The sequence below is a fragment of the Salvelinus namaycush genome, chromosome 5, assembly GCF_016432855.1.
Source record: "Salvelinus namaycush isolate Seneca chromosome 5, SaNama_1.0, whole genome shotgun sequence".
NCBI classification, from domain to species: Eukaryota; Metazoa; Chordata; class Actinopteri; order Salmoniformes; family Salmonidae; genus Salvelinus; species Salvelinus namaycush.
The window spans coordinates 14,331,477-14,355,547 of record NC_052311.1 but is presented as its reverse complement, the minus strand read 5'-3'; the positions used below and the strand labels follow the sequence as shown (position 1 = coordinate 14,355,547).

Here is a 24,071-nt window from a genome sequence, read left to right as displayed (position 1 = left end):
GCTATTAGACTCCAGCTATTAGACTCCAGCTATTAGACTCCAGCTATTAGACTACCTCTATTAGACTCCAGCTATTAGACAACCTCTATTAGACTCCAGCTATTAGACTCCAGCTATTAGACTCCAGCTATTAGACTACCTCTATTAGACTCCAGCTATTAGACTCCAGCTATTAGACTCCAGCTATTAGACTCCAGCTATTAGACTCCAGCTATTAGACTCCAGCTATTAGACTACCTCTATTAGACTCCAGCTATTAGACTCCAGCTATTAGACTCCAGCTATTAGACTCCAGCTATTAGACTCCAGCTATTAGACTCCAGCTATTAGACTCCAGCTATTAGACTCCAGCTATTAGACTCCCGCTATTAGACTCCAGCTATTAGACTCCAGCTATTAGACTCCAGCTATTAGACTCCAGCTATTAGACTCCAGCTATTAGACTACCTCTATTAGACTCCAGCTATTAGACTCCAGCTATTAGACTCCAGCTATTAGACTCCAGCTATTAGACTCCCTCTATTAGACTCCAGCTATTAGACTCCAGCTATTAGACTCCAGCTATTAGACTCCAGCTATTAGACTCCAGCTATTAGACTACCTCTATTAGACTCCAGCTATTAGACTACCTCTATTAGACTCCAGCTATTAGACTCCAGCTATTAGACTCCAGCTATTAGACTCCAGCTATTAGACTCCAGCTATTAGACTCCCTATATTAGACTCCCTATATTAGACTCCAGCTATTAGACTCCAGCTATTAGACTCCAGCTATTAGACTACCTCTATTAGACTACCTCTATTAGACTACCTCTATTAGACTCCAGCTATTAGACTCCAGCTATTAGACTCCAGCTATTAGACTCCAGCTATTAGACTACCTCTATTAGACTCCAGCTATTAGACTCCAGCTATTAGACTCCATCTATTAGACTCCAGCTATTAGACTCCAGCTATTAGACTACCTCTATTAGACTCCAGCTATTAGACTCCAGCTATTAGACTCCAGCTATTAGACTCCAGCTATTAGACTCCAGCTATTAGACTCCAGCTATTAGACTCCAGCTATTAGACTCCAGCTATTAGACTCCAGCTATTAGACTACCTCTATTAGACTCCAGCTATTAGACTCCAGCTATTAGACTCCAGCTATTAGACTACCTCTATTAGACTCCAGCTATTAGACTCCAGCTATTAGACTACCTCTATTAGACTCCAGCTATTAGACTCCAGCTATTAGACTACCTCTATTAGACTCCAGCTATTAGACTCCAGCTATTAGACTCCAGCTATTAGACTCCAGCTATTAGACTACCTCTATTAGACTCCAGCTATTAGACTCCAGCTATTAGACTCCATCTATTAGACTCCAGCTATTAGACTCCAGCTATTAGACTACCTCTATTAGACTCCAGCTATTAGACTCCAGCTATTAGACTCCAGCTATTAGACTCCAGCTATTAGACTCCAGCTATTAGACTCCAGCTATTAGACTCCAGCTATTAGACTCCAGCTATTAGACTCCAGCTATTAGACTCCAGCTATTAGACTCCAGCTATTAGACTCCAGCTATTAGACTCCAGCTATTAGACTCCAGCTATTAGACTACCTCTATTAGACTCCAGCTATTAGACTCCAGCTATTAGACTACCTCTATTAGACTCCAGCTATTAGACTACCTCTATTAGACTCCAGCTATTAGACTCCAGCTATTAGACTACCTCTATTAGACTCCAGCTATTAGACTAAAGCTATTAGACTCCAGCTATTAGACTCCAGCTATTAGACTACCTCTATTAGACTCCAGCTATTAGACTCCAGCTATTAGACTCCATCTATTAGACTCCAGCTATTAGACTCCAGCTATTAGACTACCTCTATTAGACTCCAGCTATTAGACTCCAGCTATTAGACTCCAGCTATTAGACTCCAGCTATTAGACTCCAGCTATTAGACTACCTCTATTAGACTCCAGCTATTAGACTACCTCTATTAGACTACCTCTATTAGACTACCTCTATTAGACTCCAGCTATTAGACTCCAGCTATTAGACTACCTCTATTAGACTCCAGCTATTAGACTCCAGCTATTAGACTCCAGCTATTAGACTACCTCTATTAGACTCCAGCTATTAGACTCCAGCTATTAGACTCCAGCTATTAGACTCCAGCTATTAGACTCCAGCTATTAGACTCCAGCTATTAGACTCCAGCTATTAGACTACCTCTATTAGACTCCAGCTATTAGACTACCTCTATTAGACTACCTCTATTAGACTACCTCTATTAGACTCCAGCTATTAGACTCCAGCTATTAGACTACCTCTATTAGACTACCTCTATTAGACTACCTCTATTAGACTACCTCTATTAGACTACCTCTATTAGACTACCTCTATTAGACTACCTCTTTTAGACTACCTCTATTAGACTACCTCTATTAGACTCCAGCTATTAGACTCCAGCTATTAGACTACCTCTATTAGACTACCTCTATTAGACTACCTCTATTAGACTACCTCTATTAGACTACCTCTATTAGACTCCAGCTATTAGACTACCTCTATTAGACTCCAGCTATTAGACTCCAGCTATTAGACTCCAGCTATTAGACTCCAGCTATTAGACTACCTCTATTAGACTCCAGCTATTAGACTACCTCTATTAGACTCCAGCTATTAGACTACCTCTATTAGACTCCAGCTGTTAGACTACCTCTATTAGACTCCAGCTATTAGACTACCTCTATTAGACTCCAGCTATTAGACTCCAGCTATTAGACTCCAGCTATTAGACTCCAGCTATTAGACTCCAGCTATTAGACTCCAGCTATTAGACTCCAGCTATTAGACTCCAGCTATTAGACTCCAGCTATTAGACTTCAGCTATTAGACTCCAGCTATTAGACTCCATCTATTAGACTCCATCTATTAGACTCCAGCTATTAGACTCCAGCTATTAGACTCCAGCTATTAGACTCCAGCTATTAGACTCCAGCTATTAGACTCCAGCTGTTAGACTACCTCTATTAGACTCCAGCTATTAGACTCCAGCTATTAGACTCCAGCTATTAGACTCCAGCTATTAGACTACCTCTATTAGACTCCAGCTATTAGACTCCAGCTATTAGACTCCAGCTATTAGACTCCAGCTATTAGACTACCTCTATTAGACTCCAGCTATTAGACTAAAGCTATTAGACTAAAGCTATTAGACTACCTCTATTAGACTCCAGCTATTAGACTAAAGCTATTAGACTCCAGCTATTAGACTCCAGCTATTAGACTACCTCTATTAGACTACCTCTATTAGACTCCAGCTATTAGACTCCAGCTATTAGACTCCAGCTATTAGACTCCAGCTATTAGACTCCAGCTATTAGACTACCTCTATTAGACTACCTCTATTAGACTACCTCTATTAGACTACCTCTATTAGACTACCTCTATTAGACTCCAGCTATTAGACTCCAGCTATTAGACTACCTCTATTAGACTCCAGCTATTAGACTCCAGCTATTAGACTACCTCTATTAGACTCCAGCTATTAGACTCCAGCTATTAGACTCCAGCTATTAGACTCCAGCTATTAGACTCCAGCTATTAGACTCCAGCTATTAGACTACCTCTATTAGACTACCTCTATTAGACTCCAGCTATTAGACTACCTCTATTAGACTACCTCTATTAGACTCCAGCTATTAGACTCCAGCTATTATACTCCAGCTATTAGACTACCTCTATTAGACTACCTCTATTAGACTACCTCTATTAGACTACCTCTATTAGACTACCTCTTTTAGACTACCTCTATTAGACTACCTCTATTAGACTCCAGCTATTAGACTCCAGCTATTAGACTCCAGCTATTAGACTACCTCTATTAGACTACCTCTATTAGACTACCTCTATTAGACTACCTCTATTAGACTACCTCTATTAGACTACCTCTATTAGACTCCAGCTATTAGACTACCTCTATTAGACTCCAGCTATTAGACTCCAGCTATTAGACTCCAGCTATTAGACTCCAGCTATTAGACTACCTCTATTAGACTCCAGCTATTAGACTACCTCTATTAGACTCCAGCTATTAGACTACCTCTATTAGACTCCAGCTATTAGACTACCTCTATTAGACTCCAGCTGTTAGACTACCTCTATTAGACTCCAGCTATTAGACTACCTCTATTAGACTCCAGCTATTAGACTCCAGCTATTAGACTCCAGCTATTAGACTCCAGCTATTAGACTCCAGCTATTAGACTCCAGCTATTAGACTCCAGCTATTAGACTCCAGCTATTAGACTCCAGCTATTAGACTCCATCTATTAGACTCCAGCTATTAGACTCCAGCTATTAGACTCCAGCTATTAGACTCCAGCTATTAGACTCCAGCTGTTAGACTCCAGCTGTTAGACTACCTCTATTAGACTCCAGCTATTAGACTCCAGCTATTAGACTCCAGCTATTAGACTCCAGCTATTAGACTACCTCTATTAGACTCCAGCTATTAGACTCCAGCTATTAGACTCCAGCTATTAGACTCCAGCTATTAGACTCCAGCTATTAGACTACCTCTATTAGACTCCAGCTATTAGACTCCAGCTATTAGACTCCAGCTATTAGACTACCTCTATTAGACTACCTCTATTAGACTACCTCTATTAGACTACCTCTATTAGACTACCTCTATTAGACTACCTCTATTAGACTACCTCTATTAGACTACCTCTATTAGACTCCAGCTGTTAGACTCCAGCTGTTAGACTCCAGCTGTTAGACTCCAGCTGTTAGACTCCAGCTGTTAGACTCCAGCTGTTAGACTCCAGCTGTTAGACTCCAGCTGTTAGACTCCAGCTGTTAGACTCCAGCTATTAGACTCCAGCTATTAGACTCCAGCTATTAGACTCCAGCTATTAGACTACCTCTATTAGACTCCAGCTATTAGACTACCTCTATTAGACTCCAGCTATTAGACTCCAGCTATTAGACTCCAGCTATTAGACTCCAGCTATTAGACTCCAGCTATTAGACTCCAGCTATTAGACTCCAGCTATTAGACTCCAGCTATTAGACTACCTCTATTAGACTCCAGCTGTTAGACTACCTCTATTAGACTCCAGCTATTAGACTACCTCTATTAGACTCCAGCTATTAGACTCCAGCTATTAGACTCCAGCTATTAGACTCCAGCTATTAGACTCCAGCTATTAGACTCCAGCTATTAGACTCCCTCTATTAGACTCCAGCTATTAGACTCCCTCTATTAGACTCCAGCTATTAGACTCCAGCTATTAGACTACCTCTATTAGACTCCAGCTATTAGACTCCAGCTATTAGACTCCAGCTATTAGACTCCAGCTATTAGACTCCAGCTATTAGACTCCCTCTATTAGACTCCAGCTATTAGACTCCAGCTATTAGACTCCAGCTATTAGACTCCAGCTATTAGACTCCAGCTATTAGACTCCAGCTATTAGACTACCTCTATTAGACTCCAGCTATTAGACTACCTCTATTAGACTCCAGCTATTAGACTCCAGCTATTAGACTCCAGCTATTAGACTCCAGCTATTAGACTCCCTCTATTAGACTCCAGCTATTAGACTCCAGCTATTAGACTCCAGCTATTAGACTCCAGCTATTAGACTACCTCTATTAGACTACCTCTATTAGACTCCAGCTATTAGACTCCAGCTATTAGACTCCAGCTATTAGACTCCCTCTATTAGACTCCAGCTATTAGACTCCAGCTATTAGACTCCAGCTATTAGACTACCTCTATTAGACTCCAGCTATTAGACTCCAGCTATTAGACTCCAGCTATTAGACTACCTCTATTAGACTCCAGCTATTAGACTCCAGCTATTAGACTCCATCTATTAGACTCCAGCTATTAGACTCCAGCTATTAGACTACCTCTATTAGACTCCAGCTATTAGACTCCAGCTATTAGACTCCAGCTATTAGACTCCAGCTATTAGACTACCTCTATTAGACTCCAGCTATTAGACTCCAGCTATTAGACTCCAGCTATTAGACTACCTCTATTAGACTCCAGCTATTAGACTCCAGCTATTAGACTCCAGCTATTAGACTACCTCTATTAGACTCCAGCTATTAGACTCCAGCTATTAGACTACCTCTATTAGACTCCAGCTATTAGACTACCTCTATTAGACTCCAGCTATTAGACTCCAGCTATTAGACTACCTCTATTAGACTCCAGCTATTAGACTAAAGCTATTAGACTACCTCTATTAGACTCCAGCTATTAGACTCCAGCTATTAGACTCCAGCTATTAGACTCCAGCTATTAGACTCCAGCTATTAGACTCCAGCTATTAGACTACCTCTATTAGACTCCAGCTATTAGACTACCTCTATTAGACTACCTCTATTAGACTACCTCTATTAGACTACCTCTATTAGACTACCTCTATTAGACTCCAGCTATTAGACTACCTCTATTAGACTACCTCTATTAGACTCCAGCTATTAGACTCCAGCTATTAGACTACCTCTATTAGACTCCAGCTATTAGACTCCAGCTATTAGACTCCAGCTATTAGACTCCAGCTATTAGACTACCTCTATTAGACTCCAGCTATTAGACTCCAGCTATTAGACTCCAGCTATTAGACTCCAGCTATTAGACTACCTCTATTAGACTACCTCTATTAGACAACCTCTATTAGACTACCTCTTTTAGACTACCTCTATTAGACTACCTCTTTTAGACTACCTCTATTAGACTACCTCTATTAGACTACCTCTATTAGACTACCTCTATTAGACTCCAGCTATTAGACTACCTCTATTAGACTACCTCTATTAGACTCCAGCTATTAGACTCCAGCTATTAGACTACCTCTATTAGACTCCAGCTATTAGACTACCTCTATTAGACTACCTCTATTAGACTACCTCTATTAGACTACCTCTATTAGACTACCTCTATTAGACTCCAGCTATTAGACTCCAGCTATTAGACTCCAGCTATTAGACTCCAGCTATTAGATTCCAGCTATTAGACTCCAGCTATTAGACTACCTCTATTAGACTCCAGCTATTAGACTCCAGCTATTAGACTCCAGCTATTAGACTCCAGCTGTTAGACTACCTCTATTAGACTCCAGCTATTAGACTACCTCTATTAGACTCCAGCTATTAGACTCCAGCTATTAGACTACCTCTATTAGACTCCAGCTATTAGACTCCAGCTATTAGACTCCAGCTATTAGACTCCAGCTATTAGACTCCAGCTATTAGACTCCAGCTATTAGACTCCAGCTATTAGACTCCAGCTATTAGACTCCAGCTATTAGACTCCAGCTATTAGACTCCAGCTATTAGACTCCAGCTATTAGACTCCAGCTATTAGACTCCAGCTGTTAGACTCCAGCTGTTAGACTCCAGCTGTTAGACTCCAGCTATTAGACTCCAGCTATTAGACTACCTCTATTAGACTACCTCTATTAGACTCCAGCTATTAGACTCCAGCTATTAGACTCCATCTATTAGACTCCATCTATTAGACTCCAGCTATTAGACTCCAGCTATTAGACTCCAGCTATTAGACTCCAGCTATTAGACTCCAGCTGTTAGACTACCTCTATTAGACTCCAGCTATTAGACTCCAGCTATTAGACTCCAGCTATTAGACTACCTCTATTAGACTCCAGCTATTAGACTCCAGCTATTAGACTCCAGCTATTAGACTCCAGCTATTAGACTCCAGCTATTAGACTCCAGCTATTAGACTACCTCTATTAGACTACCTCTATTAGACTCCAGCTATTAGACTCCAGCTATTAGACTCCAGCTATTAGACTCCAGCTATTAGACTCCAGCTATTAGACTCCAGCTATTAGACTCCAGCTATTAGACTCCAGCTATTAGACTCCAGCTATTAGACTCCAGCTATTAGACTCCATCTATTAGACTCCAGCTATTAGACTCCAGCTATTAGACTCCCTCTATTAGACTCCAGCTATTAGACTCCAGCTATTAGACTACCTCTATTAGACTCCAGCTATTAGACTCCAGCTATTAGACTCCAGCTATTAGACTCCAGCTATTAGACTCCAGCTATTAGACTCCAGCTATTAGACTCCAGCTATTAGACTCCAGCTATTAGACTACCTCTATTAGACTCCAGCTATTAGACTGCCTCTATTAGACCCCCTCTATTAGACCCTCTATTAGACTCCATCTCTTACTCCCTCTATTAGACTCTGTCTATTAGACTCCCTCTATTAGACCATCTATTAGACCATCTCTTACTCCCTCTATTAGACTCTGTCTATTAGACCCCCTCTATTAGACCCCCTCTATTAGACCATCTCTTACTCCCTCTATTAGACTCTGTCTATTAGACCATCTCTTACTCCCTCTATTAGACTGTCTATTAGACCCCCTCTATTAGACCATCTATTAGACCATCTCTTACTCCCTCTATTAGACTCTGTCTATTAGACCCCCTCTATTAGACCAGCTATTAGACCATCTCTTACTCCCTCTATTAGACTCTGTCTATTAGACCCCCTCTATTAGACCATCTATTAGACCATCTCTTACTCCCTCTATTAGACTCTGTCTATTAGACCATCTATTAGACCATCTCTTACTCCCTCTATTAGACTCTGTCTATTAGACCCCCTCTATTAGACCATCTATTAGACCATCTCTTACTCCCTCTATTAGACTCTGTCTATTAGACCATCTATTAGACCATCTCTTACTCCCTCTATTAGACTCTGTCTATTAGACTCCCTCTATTAGACCATCTATTAGACCATATCTTACTCCCTCTATTAGACTCTGTCTATTAGACTCCCTCTATTCTACCATCTATTAGACTCCAGCTATTAGATTCCAGCTATTAGACTCCCTCTATTCTACCATCTATTAGACTCCAGCTATTAGATTCCAGCTATTAGACTCCAGCTATTAGACCCCCTCTATTAGACCATCTATTAGACCATCTCTTACCCCCTCTATTAGACTACCTCTATTCTACCATCTATTCGACTCCAGCTATTAGACTCCCTCTATTAGACTATATCTAAGAGAGATGACAGAAAGAGAGAGAGAGAGAGAGAGAGAGAGAGAGAGAGAGAGAGAGAGAGAGAGAGAGAGAGAGAGAGAGAGAGAGAGATGGGTTTGCTAGGGTGTCACTAGAGGACCAATTAGTCTCTAAGTCTTTTCTATGAAGTAGTTTAGAGAACAGAAAGATGTTTACTCCAACCCCACAAAGCTACTTTAGCTGGGATGCAGCTGTGACAGAGGAACCAACAGATTTAAAAGAGGAGAGCCTCAGAGGGATGGGGAGAGCGATGGATGGATAGATCGTTTCAACCCAAATGGAGGATGCCAGGAATCAGGAGAGAGATGCAGGTGTCTGATAGAAAGCGGTTTGTGGGTATTTACGGCGCTTTATCGCCCTGCACCTGCACGTTTAGCAGAGTGAAATGTGACTCGTGATGTTACCAATTGGTTCTAACGCTCTCTCTCCCCTCAACCCCCTCTCTCTCTCCCTCCCCCCTCTCTCTCTCTCTCCCCTCCCTCTCTCTCTCTCTCCCCCCCTCTCTCTCTCCCCTCAACCCCCTGTCCTCTCCCTCTAGGCTACCGTATGCGTCTGGGCTCCAGTACAGACAAGAAGGACACAGGGCGGCTCCATGTGGACTTTGCCCAGGCCAGAGACGACTTGTATGAGTGGGGGTGTCGTCAGCGCCTGTATGCCAGAGAGGAGAGACACCGCAGGAGGATGGAGGAGGACCGTTTCAGACCCCCCTCCCCTCCACCCATCGTCCATTACTCAGACCACGAGTGTAGCCAGCTGGGCGACAAGATCAAAGGTGGGGCTCAATTTCCCAGGGAATACACACATTCAGTACACACAGATTCCCGCAGTACACACAGATTCACGCAGTACTCACAGATTCACGCAGTACTCGCAGATTCACGCAGTACTCGCAGATTCACACAGTACAGACAGAAACAATACAGAGACAGACTCTCAAACAAAGAAACACAATACCCAAACACTAACTAACCCTACTCCTTGGTCTATCACAGTGGTCCTCTTCTGGGTTTAGTTTGGTTGACAAATCTCCCTAACACACTGCAGAGCTTGATGTTGTCTATCCGTCTGAGTATGAATCTGTCTCTGGGTTTAAAGAAGCTGTAGACTCAAAAGCCCCATCTTCTCTGAGTGTTTGACTGATGGTTTTGTGCGTGTGTGTGTGTGTGTGTGTGTGTGTGTGTGTGTGTGTGTGTGTGTGTGTGCATGCGCGTGCACATGCACATGCATTTGTGTTTAAACACAGGCTTCACTACTATAATCTGCTGAAGTACATAAATATCCACTCCCACAACTTGTACTTAAATATTTGTGAATGTGAGGATTCCAGTAGAAAAGTGAGGCAAAAAGAGGTAATCTTGCTGCTATCTTAGCCCTAACACCTTGACAATTTCTCTATTAACTATTACGAAGAGCAGTGACCTTTAACTGGCTTAGTAATGAATGTGGCTGCTCCACATTCAGTTTATCCGAGAAGCTGATATATGTGTCACGCCTGCTCCCACTCCCCCTCTCTGGCGCTCGAGGGTGCCAGGTGGCCCATCATTACACACAACTGTCACCATCATAACACACATCTGCGTAATATTGGACTCACCTGGACTCTTTGTTGATTGCCCCTCTATATCTGTCTGTTCCTCAGTTTGTTCCCTGTGTCAGCATTATTGTGGTTATGTTTCCCCTGTCCAGACGCTGTCCTTGTTTGTTTTATGTTATTTATTAAATGTTCACTCCCTGTACTTGCTTCTCGTCTCCCAGCATCTGTCCTTACAGAATGCTGACACCACAATGTGAGGCATCAGGAAAAACATTTTTGTTTTTGTTGCTGGCATCGGGTCCGGGTGCCGCTGTCGGAGGAACCGGTGGTGCCTCAGCTGGCTCGTTGGGCTCCCACGCCTTAGCTGGCTCATCAGGCTCCCATCCTACGTCATGCCTCAGCCGGCTCATCAAGCTCCCACGCCTCAGCTAGCTCGTCAGGCTTCCACGCTTCAGCCGGCTCATCGGGCTTCCACGCCTCAGCCGGCACATCTGGCTCCCACGTCTCTACCTGCGCGCCAGGCTCGCCCAGGTGGGACGCCAGGTGGCGCCCCTAGAGGGGGGGGGGGTACTGTCACGCCTGCTCCCACTCCCCCTCTGTGGCGCTCGAGGGCTCCAGGCGGCCCATCGTTACGCACACCTGTCACCATCATTAAGCGCATCTGCGCAATATTGGACTCACCTGCCATTACCTTTTTGATTGCCCCTCTATATCTGTCTGCTCCTCAGTTTGTTCCCGGTGTCAGCATTATTGTCGTTATGTTTCCACTGTCCAGACGCTGTCCTTGTTTGTTTCATGTCGGTTATTTGTTAAATGTTCACTCCCTTTACTTGCTTCTCGTCTTCCAGCGTCTGTCCTTACAATATGAGATGCCAGCCAGGCAGCAGCCTGGTATTTTAGTATGCACACATATCCTCAACACATTCATAGGTTGCACGTTTCATCACAATATTGTTTGGAATGTTCATTTTAGGACTGATGCCAAGCTGAGCATTCTACATTCTACTAATGCAGTCTTAATAGGTGTTGATTAAGATTGTCTAAAGTGCATTACATACTGTTGCTTGGAAACAATGACATTTCAAAACGAGGCAAATATTTATGTCGCCAGATTGACTTTAAATTCAGTATAATGTTAGCTAGCTAACTAAGATTGTGGGGACAGCACCAAAAATGTTGCTAGCTAATGTTAGCATTTCTAGCTATTTCTGACTAACTTTGCTAGCTCATGGCAACATTGGCATCTCTCTCAAGTAAAATTGATGACATCATAATGATGGCAAAGTTGTATTTCCTGGACACTAAAGTGTAATTTTAACTAAACAGTCATTATCCCCCAATCAGCATTGACTCCTTATGGCTGAAGTCCCGGTAACGGGACCGATATGACAACAGCCAGTCGAAGTGCAGAGCGCCAAATTCAAAAAACAGAAATCTCATAATTAAAATTCCTTAGACATTCATGTGTCTTATATCATTTTAAAGGTAATCTTGTTGTTAATCCCACCAAAGTGTCCGATTTCAAATAGGCTTTTCAGCGAAAGCACTACAAATGATTATGTTAGGTCACCACAAAACCACAATAAGCATAGCCATTTTTTCCAGCTAAATATAGCTTCACAAAAACCAGAATAGAGATCAAATTAATCACTAACCTTCGATTATTTTCATCAGATGACACTCATATACCTTCATGTTACACAATACATGCATGTTTTGTTTGATTAAATTCATATTTATATCAAAAAATCGGAGTTTACATTGGGGCGACTAGATTCACTAGTTGCAAAAACATCAAGTGACTTTGCATAGCCACATCGTTTCAACAGAAATACTCATCATAAATATAGATGATAATACATATATTCACATGGAATTATAGATATACCTCTCCTTAATGCAACCGCTGTGTCAGATTTCAAAAAAACTTTACGGAAATATAAACCATGCAATAATCTGAGACGGAGCTCAGGTGATTAGCCAAATTAGCCACCATGTTGGACTCAACAGAAACCAGAAAATACATGGTAAATGTTTCCTTACCTTTGAGGAATTCATCAGAATGTAGTCCTATGAATCCCAGGTCCACAATAAATGCTTGATTTGTTCGTTCATGTCCGTTATTTATGTCAAATTAGCTATTTTCGAATTGTTTACCAAAACCCTAACCAAAGTCTCAAAGCGCGACCACTATAACGTGACGAAATGTCCAAACATTCCGTTACAGTCAGTAGAAACATGGCAAACGATGTACTGAATCAATCTTTAGAATGTAGTTAACATACATCTTGAATAACGTTCCAACCGGAGAACTATAACGACTTCAATTGAGAGATGGAACACAGCTGCCTCTCACGTGAACGCACGTGTTGAATGCATGGTCACCTCATGGGACCTCATACTAAATTCTGTCTCATTCGACCCCCCTTCACATTAGAGTCATCAGACTTAGTTCTGTTGATTGCTGACATCTAGTGGAAGCCGTAGGAAGTTAAAACCCATCCACAAGTCTCTGTATTTTGAATAAGCCCTTGGTTGAAAATATGGCACCCCTAGAAAAAATACAAACAGGAAGTGGAACTTCTCAGGTTTTTGCCTGCCATATGAGTTATGTTAATCTCACAGACTTAATTCAAACAGTTTTAGAAACTTTAGAGTGTTTTCTATCCAATACTAATAATAATATGCATATATTAACAACTGAGACTGAGGAGCTGGCTTTTTACAATGGGCACCTTTCACAAGCTACTCAATAGTGCCCCTTCAGCCATAAGAAGTTAAGGGACTCTGGTGAATACATACAGGCTCAGATTTCTGACTTCATGTTTTGATTTCAACTCAGGATTTTGCCTGCCAATATGAGTTCTGTTAATCTCACAGACATAATTCAAACAGTTTTAGAAACTTTAGAGTGTTTTCTATCCAATACTAATAATAATATGCAAATATTAGGAACTATGACTGAGGAGCAGGCCGTTTGATATGGGCACCTTTCATCCAAGCTACTCAATACTGCCCCTTCAGCCATAAGAAGTTAACCATCAGTCGGACATCAATATGCTGCGGGATCTGTAGAACGTTGATAAAAATAGCAACGACGCAACCACGTGACGGAGGTGCAACCAATGAATAGTGTATGTGGGTCTTATAAATCTCTGGAACCTCGTCAAAGTATGTTCTTTCGATAAGCCACTAAGCTCCCTAGCATTATAGATGCATTATATATTTTGATAAACAGCTTAGCTCCCTAGCATTATAAATGCATTATATATTTTGATAAGCCGCTTAACTCTCTAGTTGGATAGATACATTATATATTTTGATAAGCCGCTTAGCTCCCTAGCTGTAGAGATTAAAAATATATTTTGATAAGCCACTTACCTCCCTAGCTGTATAGATGCATTATATATTTTGATAAGCCACTTAGCTCCCTAGCTGTATAGATGCATTATATATTTTGATAAGACACTTACAGTGGGGCAAAAAAGTCTTTAGTCAGCCACCAATTGTGCAAGTTCTCCCACTTAAAAAGATGAGAGAGGCCTGCAATTTTCATCATAGGTACACTTCAACTATGACAGACAAAATGAGAAAAAGAAATCCAGAAAATCACATTGTAGGATTTTTAATGAATTTATTTGCAAATTATGGTGGAAAATAAGTATTTGGTCAATAACAAAAGTTTATCGCAATACTTTGTACCCTTTGTTGGCAATGACAGAGGTCAAACGTTTTCTGTAAGTCTTCACAAGGTTTTCACACACTGTTGCTGGTATTTTGGCCCATTCCTCCATGCAGATCTCCTCTAGAGCAGTGATGTTTTGGGGCAGTTGCTGGGCAACACGGACTTTCAACTCCCTCCAAAGATTTTCTATGGGGTTGAGATCTGGAGACTGGCTAGGCCACTCCAGGACCTTGAAATGCTTCTTACGAAGCCACTCCTTCTTTGCCCGGGCGGTGTGTTTGGGATCATTGTCATGCTGAAAGACCCAGCCACGTTTCATCTTCAATGCCCTTGCTGATGGAAGGAGGTTTTCACTCAAAATCTCACGATACATGGCCCCATTCATTCTTTCCTTTACACGGATCAGTTGTCCTGGTCCCTTTGCAGAAAAACAGCCCCAAAGCATGATGTTTCCACCCCCATGCTTCACAGTAGGTATGGTGTTCTTTGGATGCAACTCAGCATTCTTTGTCCTCCAAACACGACGAGTTGAGTTTTTACCAAAAAGTTATATTTTGGTTTCATCTGACCATATGGCATTCTCCCAATCTTCTTCTGGATCATCCAAATGCTCTCTAGCAAACTTCAGACGGGCCTGGACATGTACTGGCTTAAGCAGGAGGACACGTCTGGCACTGCAGGATTTGAGTCCCTGGCGGCGTAGTGTGTTACTGATGGTAGGCTTTGTTACTTTGGTCCCAGCTCTCTGCAGGTCATTCACTAGGTCCCCCCGTGTGGTTCTGGGATTTTTGCTCACCGTTCTTGTGATCATTTTGACCCCACGGGGTGAGATCTTGCGTGGAGCCCCAGATCGAGGGAGATTATCAGTGGTCTTGTATGTCTTCCATTTCCTAATAATTGCTCCCACAGTTGATTTCTTCAAACCAAGCTGCTTACCTATTGCCGATTCAGTCTTCCCAGCCTGGTGCAGGTCTACAATTCTGTTTCTGGTGTCCTTTGACAGCTCTTTGGTCTTGGCCATAGTGGAGTTTGGAGTGTGACTGTTTGAGGTTGTGGACAGGTGTCTTTTAGACTGATAACAAGTTCAAACAGGTGCCATTAATACAGGTAACGAGTGGAGGACAGAGGAGCCTCTTAAAGAAGAAGTTACAGGTCTGTGAGAGCCAGAAATCTTGCTTGTTTGTAGGTGACCAAATACTTATTTTCCACCATAATTTGCAAATAAATTCATTAAAAATCCTACAATGTGATTTTCTGGATTTCTTTTTCTTCATTTTGTCTGTCATAGTTGAAGTGTACCTATGATGAAAATTACAGGCCTCTCTCATCTTTTTAAGTGGGAGAACTTGCACAATTGGTGGCTGACTAAATACTTTTTTGCCCCACTGTACCTCCCTAGCTGTATAGATGCATTATACATTTTGAAAAGACACTTAGCTCCCTAGCTGTATAGATGCATTATATATTTTGATAAGACACTTAGCTCCCTAGCTGTATAGATGCATTATATATTTTGATAAGACACTTAGCTTCCTAGCTGTATAGATGCATTATATATTTTGATAAGACACTTAGCTCCCTGGCTGTATAGATGCATTATATATTTTGATAAGACACTTAGCTTCCTAGCTGTATAGATGCATTATATATTTTGATAAGACACTTAGCTCCCTAGCTGTATAGATGCATTATATATTTTGATAAGACACTTAGCTTCCTAGCTGTATAGATGCATTATATATTTTGATAAGACACTTACCTCCCTAGCTGTATAGATGCATTATATATTTTGATAAGACACTTAGCTCCCTAGCTGTATAGATGCATTATATATTTTGATAAGACACTTAGCTCCCTAGCTGTATAGATGCATTATATATTTTGATGAGCCACTTAGCTCCCTAGCTGTATAGATGCATTATATATTTTGATAAGACACTTAGCTCCCTAGCTGTATAGATGCATTATATATTTTGATAAGACACTTAGCTCCTTAGCTGTATAGATGGATTATAGGACATTGTAAGTGATAATGTCTATCAGATGCCACAGCCTCACAGCTTAACGCTAATTTTGTCCAAATATGATATTCTATTGGGCCCTGGTCATTGTCAGTGATTGACAAGTGTAGATATTGTATGTGTATTGATAATGGACCTGTAGTTGGTAGGGAGGACTAGTGACTGTGGAGAGCCTGGAAACCTACATCATTCTATAGATACAGACGAACACCTCAGGGACCTCTGGTTATGACACGTTATGACAGCTTGGTTTAATATTGAAAGCAGTGATGGATTATTCATGCAAATCATCTGACAGACCTGTCTGTGTGTGTTTGTCTGTGTATGTGTGGGGGGGGGGGGATCAGAAACACCTCAACTCTTTCTCCATTTGTTGTCGTTATCTTCCACTCTGTCTTCTTTTCAGTCTCTCACACATTCCCTACCCCTAACTTCCTCCCTTCCCCTCCTCTCCTTTACCCTTCCTTCCCCTCCCTTTCCCTCCCTCCCTTCCTTCTTTCCCCTCCCTTCCTACCGCTCCCTCCCTCCCCGAAACATGATCGTCACATTGCTTCCATTCGTTCACTGGTCTCTAGTTAATGGAACCTTCATAAAAGAAGTCTCCTTCCATTGTAAATGTCTTTTCTCCAGTGCTGCTCTGAATGTTAAAGTGACACACCTTTGATCATTCATAACGTGTCCATGAACGTATGGCATTGGGTGTAACAGGCTTCGGACATGAGGTCCATACAGCTAGCTAAGTTAATAATAGCTAGCCTAGTTCTGTTAGATAATAAAAGACACGGCTGAAAAGGTGTCACGTTCATCGTAATGTGGAAGAGAGGAGGACCAAGGCGCAGCGTAAAGTGAATACATTCTTCTATTTATTTAAGAAGAAACACTAACCAAACTAATACAAAACAACAAAATGAACGTGACGCTATATATAACAGTGCAGACACAGGCAACTAACTAATCACCCACACCCCACAATGACAAAACAGGCTACCTAAATATGGTTCCCAATCAGAGACAACGACTAACACCTGCCTCTGATTGAGAACCATATCAGGCCAAACACAGAAACAGACAAACTAGACATACAACATAGAATGCCCACTCAGATCACACCCTGACCAAACAAAACATATAAACATACAAAGCAAACTATGGTCAGGGCGTGACAAAAGGTTTTGGAGACGCAGGTCATCTGTTTTACAAAATTAATAAGAAAGCCTGTTACCCTTGAAATATGCAAGGCTATCCGGCATAAAAAATACATTGATAGCAAGCCAGCTAGATTAGCTAGCTAGCTAATATTGAACAATATTTTAGCCGGTAAGCCAAAAAGCAATTCCCATATGTGTCACGTGTGCTCCCTCTCCGGCCTCGAGGTCACCAGGCTGCTCGTAATGGCGCACACCTGTCACCAGCCTTACGCACATAATGACACTCACCTGGACTCCATCACCTCCTTGATTACCTGCCCTTTATATGTCACTCCCTTTGGTTTCTTGCCCAGTTTTGTGTCGGTGCGCTGTTCGTGTTTCTTGTTTTGTTCATTTATTTATTAAACGTATTTACTCCCTGAACTTGCTTCCGCACATTGTTACAATATGTTTTCTTCTTCTCAAACATGGTGTATTTGTCCTAAACTCCAGATCAGGGTTCCCCATTGTGGATTTATCCCTCTCCCCCAGGTTTTCTGAGCAAAATAATAATAATTGTTGGACATAAAATACCTTTAAAACACCAGGAAATCAGCTCCAAGTGATTTTAATTTAAGAAATCTGTTCCGAAGTATTCCCACGCATAATATAAAGACACGTGTGATCGTATTCAAGGTTTGAAATTATGATGTTTTAGTCAAACATTATATCTGTTTGGGCATTTTGCGGTCAATTTGCAGTCTACAAATGATTTCTAATTATGTTCCGGCCCCCTAACCATCCACTCATGAAAAAAATCGGACCATGGCTGAATCTAGTTGCTGATCCCTGCTCTAGAAAGTCACAAATTGAGTAAAATATTATGTCACAGAAGCGCTATCTTAATTTTTTTTAAGGAAATAACATCTCTGGCTGTTCCATTGTGCTCATACTATCTTAAATTAGACTACTGTTTAATCCTGTTTAATCCTGTTACAGAAACCTTAGCTGGTCAAATCTGAAGAGTGGAGCTTTCCCCCATATAGAAGTAAGGAAACATCCTTTCAGTAAATCTGTGTTGATAATTGTGGATGTGTTTGTTTCTCACAGTATCAGTAAAGGATACTTGTCCTTCGCCACAGTCCAGCACCCCGCCGATCCTCTGGATCTTTAAATAATGTTGCGAAGGTATGTGTTTACCATCACGTAAGATTACATACCAGAATCCATCTATTGTGGATGCTCTAACTACTTCCTTTCTTAGGACAGACTCTCTGGCCACTCCAATCATCCAGTTGTCATTGTCTCCAACATCCACCTCCCAGCAGTGACGTACTGAGGTAAACCCCTCAGAGCCCAGGATGATAAAGTATTTTTGAAACCTTTCTGGGTTGTTGCGAAGCTCCTGCCTCCCTCCATCCATTTTTAGACTGGTCAGATCCTCAGACAGGATCGAGAGTGGGGTGTGCAGTGTTTGGGTCCACAACCACCGGAGTGTATCGTATAATCCCCTGCATCTTCTCCCAGACTCTGAATTTTAGGTTGCCTAGGTGTTTGACCAGTCTATCAGCACTCCTTACACCTCTGGATCTTTAGGTGTGTTCTGTGCTCTTTCACATATTGTCTTAAAGCTCTGCAGGCATTTCAGGTCATTACAATAGCTTCCAACTTCTCCTCTATGTACTTGATGGTGTCTGACAGAGATGACATCACTTTACTCATTCCTTCAATCCTCTCCTCCATTCCTCTATTCTTCTCCTCTTCCTCCCTCAGCCTGGCAAGCCTGGCCTACTCCTCCTCTCTAAGGAACTGGTGCAGCTTCTCAAACTCCTCCTTTATCATCCTCTCTGTCTGTTGAGCCTGGGTCTTGATGTGATCAACCATCTTTTCACTTGTATATTTGTATTCAGTGTAAGAGTCCAATTTCTCGTGCAACACCTTCAGTGGGGTATTTATCTCCTCCTGTTGGAGACACAACCAAAGACGAATCAGGGTCATGATACAATGTTGTTGTTTTTTACTATGGGGCATATCTTATTAAGACTGGATTAGGTTGGCAAGGATGGTCTCTAGAGGACCTCCGTCTGCAGACAGGACAGTTCTGGGACCCTCATGACCTCCAGGCCTCCTCCAGGCAGGCCTTACAGAAGCTGTGGCCACAGGCAAGAATGACAGGTTCCTTGGAGATGTCACAGCACACAGGACACGACAAGACCTCTTCTAGGGGAGAGAGATTGCTGGTCGCCATCGCTGTTTCAAAGCTGTGTGCCGTGGTGTGAGCGTATGTGTGCGTATCAAAGGCTGTGTCAGGGCAACTCCATCGAACAATATACTATAACTCTCACTTTCACAAAAATGAAACAAATTTGACTTTATAAATGAAAAAATAAAAGCAAAACAAAAGCAACATAAATCTACACTTAGATTCCTTTCAGCAGCTTTACCTAATGCAGGTATTAGAGACAATACGTAATCTTTCAGGGAGGATTGGAATGGTATTTCCTCATTGCTGTCGTGTGTGTATGAGTGTGTATGCGGGTGGTTGGGGGTTTTCATAAGAGGGTGTGGCGAGGCAGACAATCAGGTTAAACAGGGTCAAAGGTACGAGGGGGTGGAGACTGTTTGATATGGGGAAAACAAAGTGTGTGTGTGTCAATGAAGAGGCTTTGTGGACCTCATGTATACAAGGGACAACAATGCATTTCAGGCTAAAGAAAGCCCCATTAACTGACTAAGATGGCACTCAAGCAGGTTCCATTTTATTTTGTTAAGATAACACTACTGTAACAAAATATTTTGTTCATAGAAAGTAGAGCTTATTGAGTTTAGGACAGATACATCTGTCACGTTCTTTCAAAATCGAACCCAGAAGCAGACCAGGACAAGGAGAGTAGGAAGAAGGTGAGTATTTATTTACAAGTGAATATGTAGAGGTAGAAATATCCAGGTGGCGTAGCGGGCAGCGGCAGTGAGTTGATGGGAGTGAATAGGTGGATCCAAGGGAGTAGCGGAAACCTCCGACGACCAGGCAGGAATGGGGTAAGTGATCCGGGTGAATAACTGAAGACAGAACAAACGGAGGTAAGTTTAAGGCAAGCAAGACGTACAAAACAACAAAACAAATTATATCAAACAGGAGGCTGATACGCTGGCACGACATACTGTTCATGGCTAACGATCCAGCAGGGAATGGATGTCAGGTCCGGGCTTATGAAGAGGAGAGATGATGATCAGGACCAGGTGCACAGATAGCTGATGGGAAACAGGTGCGGGTAATCTGAGATCTCCCAACTAGCTAAAACGCCCGGCAACCAGACAGGGTGCGTTCCAGGACACCGGAAAAACACTCCAGAACAGAACACAGGCAAAAACCAGACTCAGGAAACGGGATTCGTGACAACATCATTCATTGTTTTATGATCAAGAAGTAGAAAACGGGCCTATGGGAATTGGTTTTGACTAGTTAGCGGCTAGGGTATTTGTAAATATACTGTAGCTAGCTAAGCTAGCTGGCTTGCTAACAATGTACTGTTTATGCAGAATCACCTTGCCTATTTCAAGGCTAACAGGCTTTTTTATTAATTCTTATAATCTTATAAATCTTTCCTTATCTAACAGAACCAGGCTAGCTTTTAATAACTTAGCTACAGTGGGCTCCAAAATTACTGGCACCCCTGACTGGCAATGCACAAACAATACTTAAAAAAAATAAACAATATAATTATAGAGATAAACTAAAAATACCAACATGAGAGAAATACTGTACTTTATTAACATTTCAATGGAACCCACCAAAATCATGTATTGATTTAATTATAAATCAATGTCCTCCAAATCAAGGTTTCACAATTTTATTTTACTAGGCAAGTCAGTTAAGAACAAATTCTTATTTTCAATGACGACCTAGGAACAGTGGGTTAACTGCCCTGTTCAGTGGCAGAACGACAGATTTTTACCTTGTCAGCTCGGGATTTGATCTTGCAACTTTTCGGTTATTAGTCCAACACTCTAACCACTAGGCTACCTGCCACCCCAATTAATGGCACCCTTAAAGATTATTGTAAATAATATCTACCAAAATTAAACAAGGAATAAAATTTCACTTATTTAAGTTTATGTAAGTCTTAAGGAACTATATTGAGCCATTACATCAAATCAAATCAAATTGTATTTGTCACACACATGGTTAGCAGATGTTAATGTGAGTGTAGCGAAATGCTTGTGCTTCTAGTTCCGACAATGCAGTAATAACCAATGAGTAATCTAACCTAACAATTTCACAACAGCTACCATAAAAACACAAGTGTAAAGGGATGAAGAATATGTACATAAAGATATATGAATGAGTGATGGTACAGAACGGCATAGGCAAGATGCAGTAGATGGTATCGAGTACAGTATATACATATATATACATGAGATGAGTAATGTAGGGTATGTAAACATTACATTAAGTGGCATTGTTTAAAGTGGCTAGTGATACATGTATTACATAAAGATGGCAAGATTGTAACGGCTGTCGTCGGTGGAAGAAGGTGAGGACCAAAGTGCAGCGTGGTTAGTGTTCATCTTATTTAATAATAATCCAAAACTGAACACTTCAAATTACAAAACAACGAAGTGAAAACCGAAACAGTTCTGTCTGGTGCAGACACACAAAGACTGAAAACAACCACCCACAAAACCCAACAGAAAACAGGCTACCTAAATATGGTTCCCAATCAGGGACAACGATTGACAGCTGCCTCTGATTGAGAACCATATCAGGCCAAACACAGAAATAGAAAATCATAGAAAAACTAACATAGACAACCCACCCAACTCACGCCCTGACCATACTAAAACAAAAGACAAAACAAAGGAACTAAGGTCAGAACGTGACAAAGATGCAGTAGATGGTATAGAGTACAGTATATACATATGAGATGAGTAATGTAGGGTATGTAAACATTATATTAAGTGGCATTGTTTAAAGTGGCTAGTGATACATTTTTTACATGTATGGCAGCAGCCACTCAATGTTAGTGGTGGCTGTTTAACAGTCTGATGGCCTTGAGATAGAAGCTGTTTTTCAGTCTCTCGGTCCCTGCTTTGATGCACCTGTACTGACCTCGCCTTCTGGATGTTAGCGGGGTGAACAAGCAGTGGCTCGGGTGGTTGTTGTCAGGCTGTCACCACGCTGTCTGTGTGGGTGGACCAATTCAGTTTGTCCGTGATGTGTACGCCGAGGAACTTAAAAACTTTCTACCCCCTCCACTACTGTCCCGTCGATGTGGATAGGAGGATGCTCCCTCTGCTGTTTCCTGAAGTCCACGATCATCTCCTTTGTTTTGTTGATGTTGAATGTGAGGTTATTTTCCTGACACCACACTCCGAGGGCCCTCACCTCCTCCCTGTAGGCCGTCTCGTCGTTGTTGGTAATCAAGCCTACCACTGTAGTGTCGTCTGCAAACTTGATGATTGAGTTGGAGGCGTGCATGGCCACGCAGTCATGGGTGAACAGGGAGTACAGGAGAGGGCTCAGAATGCACCCTTGTGGGGCCCCAGTGTTGAGGATCAGCGGGGTGGAGATGTTGTTTCCTACCCTCACCGCCTGGGGCGGCCCGTCAGGAAGTCCAGTACCCAGTTGCACAGGGCGGGGTCGAGACCCAGGGTCTCGAGCTTGATGACGAGTTTGGAGGGTACTATGGTGTTAAATGCTGAGCTGTAGTCGATGAACAGCATTCTCACATAGGTATTCCTCTTGTCCAGATGGGTTAGGGCAGTGTGCAGTGTGGTTGCGATTGCGTTGTCTGTGGACCTATTGGGGCGGTAAGCAAATTGGAGTGGGTCTAGGGTGTCAGGTAGGGTGGAGTTGATATGGTCCTTGACTAGTCTCTCAAAGCACTTCATGATGACGGAAGTGAGTGCTACGGGGCGGTAGTCGTTTAGCTCAGTTACCTTAGCTTTCTTGGGAACATCACTTCCTGTTTCACTAGGGTATAAAAAATTAGGTAACACACATGCAATATCCCTTTGTCATCCAGCACCATGAAGAAAACAAAAGAACTGGCAGTTCAAAAGAGACAGATGGTCGTAGACCTTCATAACTCTGGTAATGGCTACAAGATCCACAAATGATTGAATATACCACTGAGCACTGTCAGGGTAATTATTTAAAAAAAAAAATAATATGATAATATGGAACAGTTGAAAACCTCACAGGTAGTGGACGCAAATGCATTTTTCCCCCAGGATAGGGAGGAGGATAGTGAGAGAACCAACAAAATCCCCAAGAATCACTGTGAAAGAATTGCAGGCCTTGGAGACATCTTGGGGTCACCAGGTTTCAAAAAGTACCATCAGACGCCACCTCTACAACCACAGGCTCTTTGGAAGGGTTGCCAGAAGAAATCAATTTCTGACTCCAAGACACAGACGCAAGCGTTTGGAGTTTGACAAACGTCATTTAAATTATGACTTGGAACAAGGTGCTCTGGTCAGATGAGACCAAAATTGAACATTTTGGTCAGATACAGCATGGGCATGTTTGGCGTCGAAACAGATGCATACAAGGAGAGGCACCTCATACCCACAGTGAAATATGATGGTGGGTCAGTGATGTTTTGGGGTTA

At 42.0% G+C, this 24,071-nt stretch overlaps 1 protein-coding gene across 1 annotated transcript in view; it reads left to right on the top strand.

The window, feature by feature from the left end:
* Window positions 1–24,071, top strand: part of LOC120046947 (ecto-NOX disulfide-thiol exchanger 2-like) — a 225,249-nt gene that overhangs the window by 71,228 nt on the left and 129,950 nt on the right. The window contains exon 6 of the mRNA XM_038992497.1: window positions 9,629–9,862. Coding sequence (XP_038848425.1) covers window positions 9,629–9,862 — 234 coding nt within the window. The remainder of the gene's footprint in view (window positions 1–9,628; window positions 9,863–24,071) is intronic.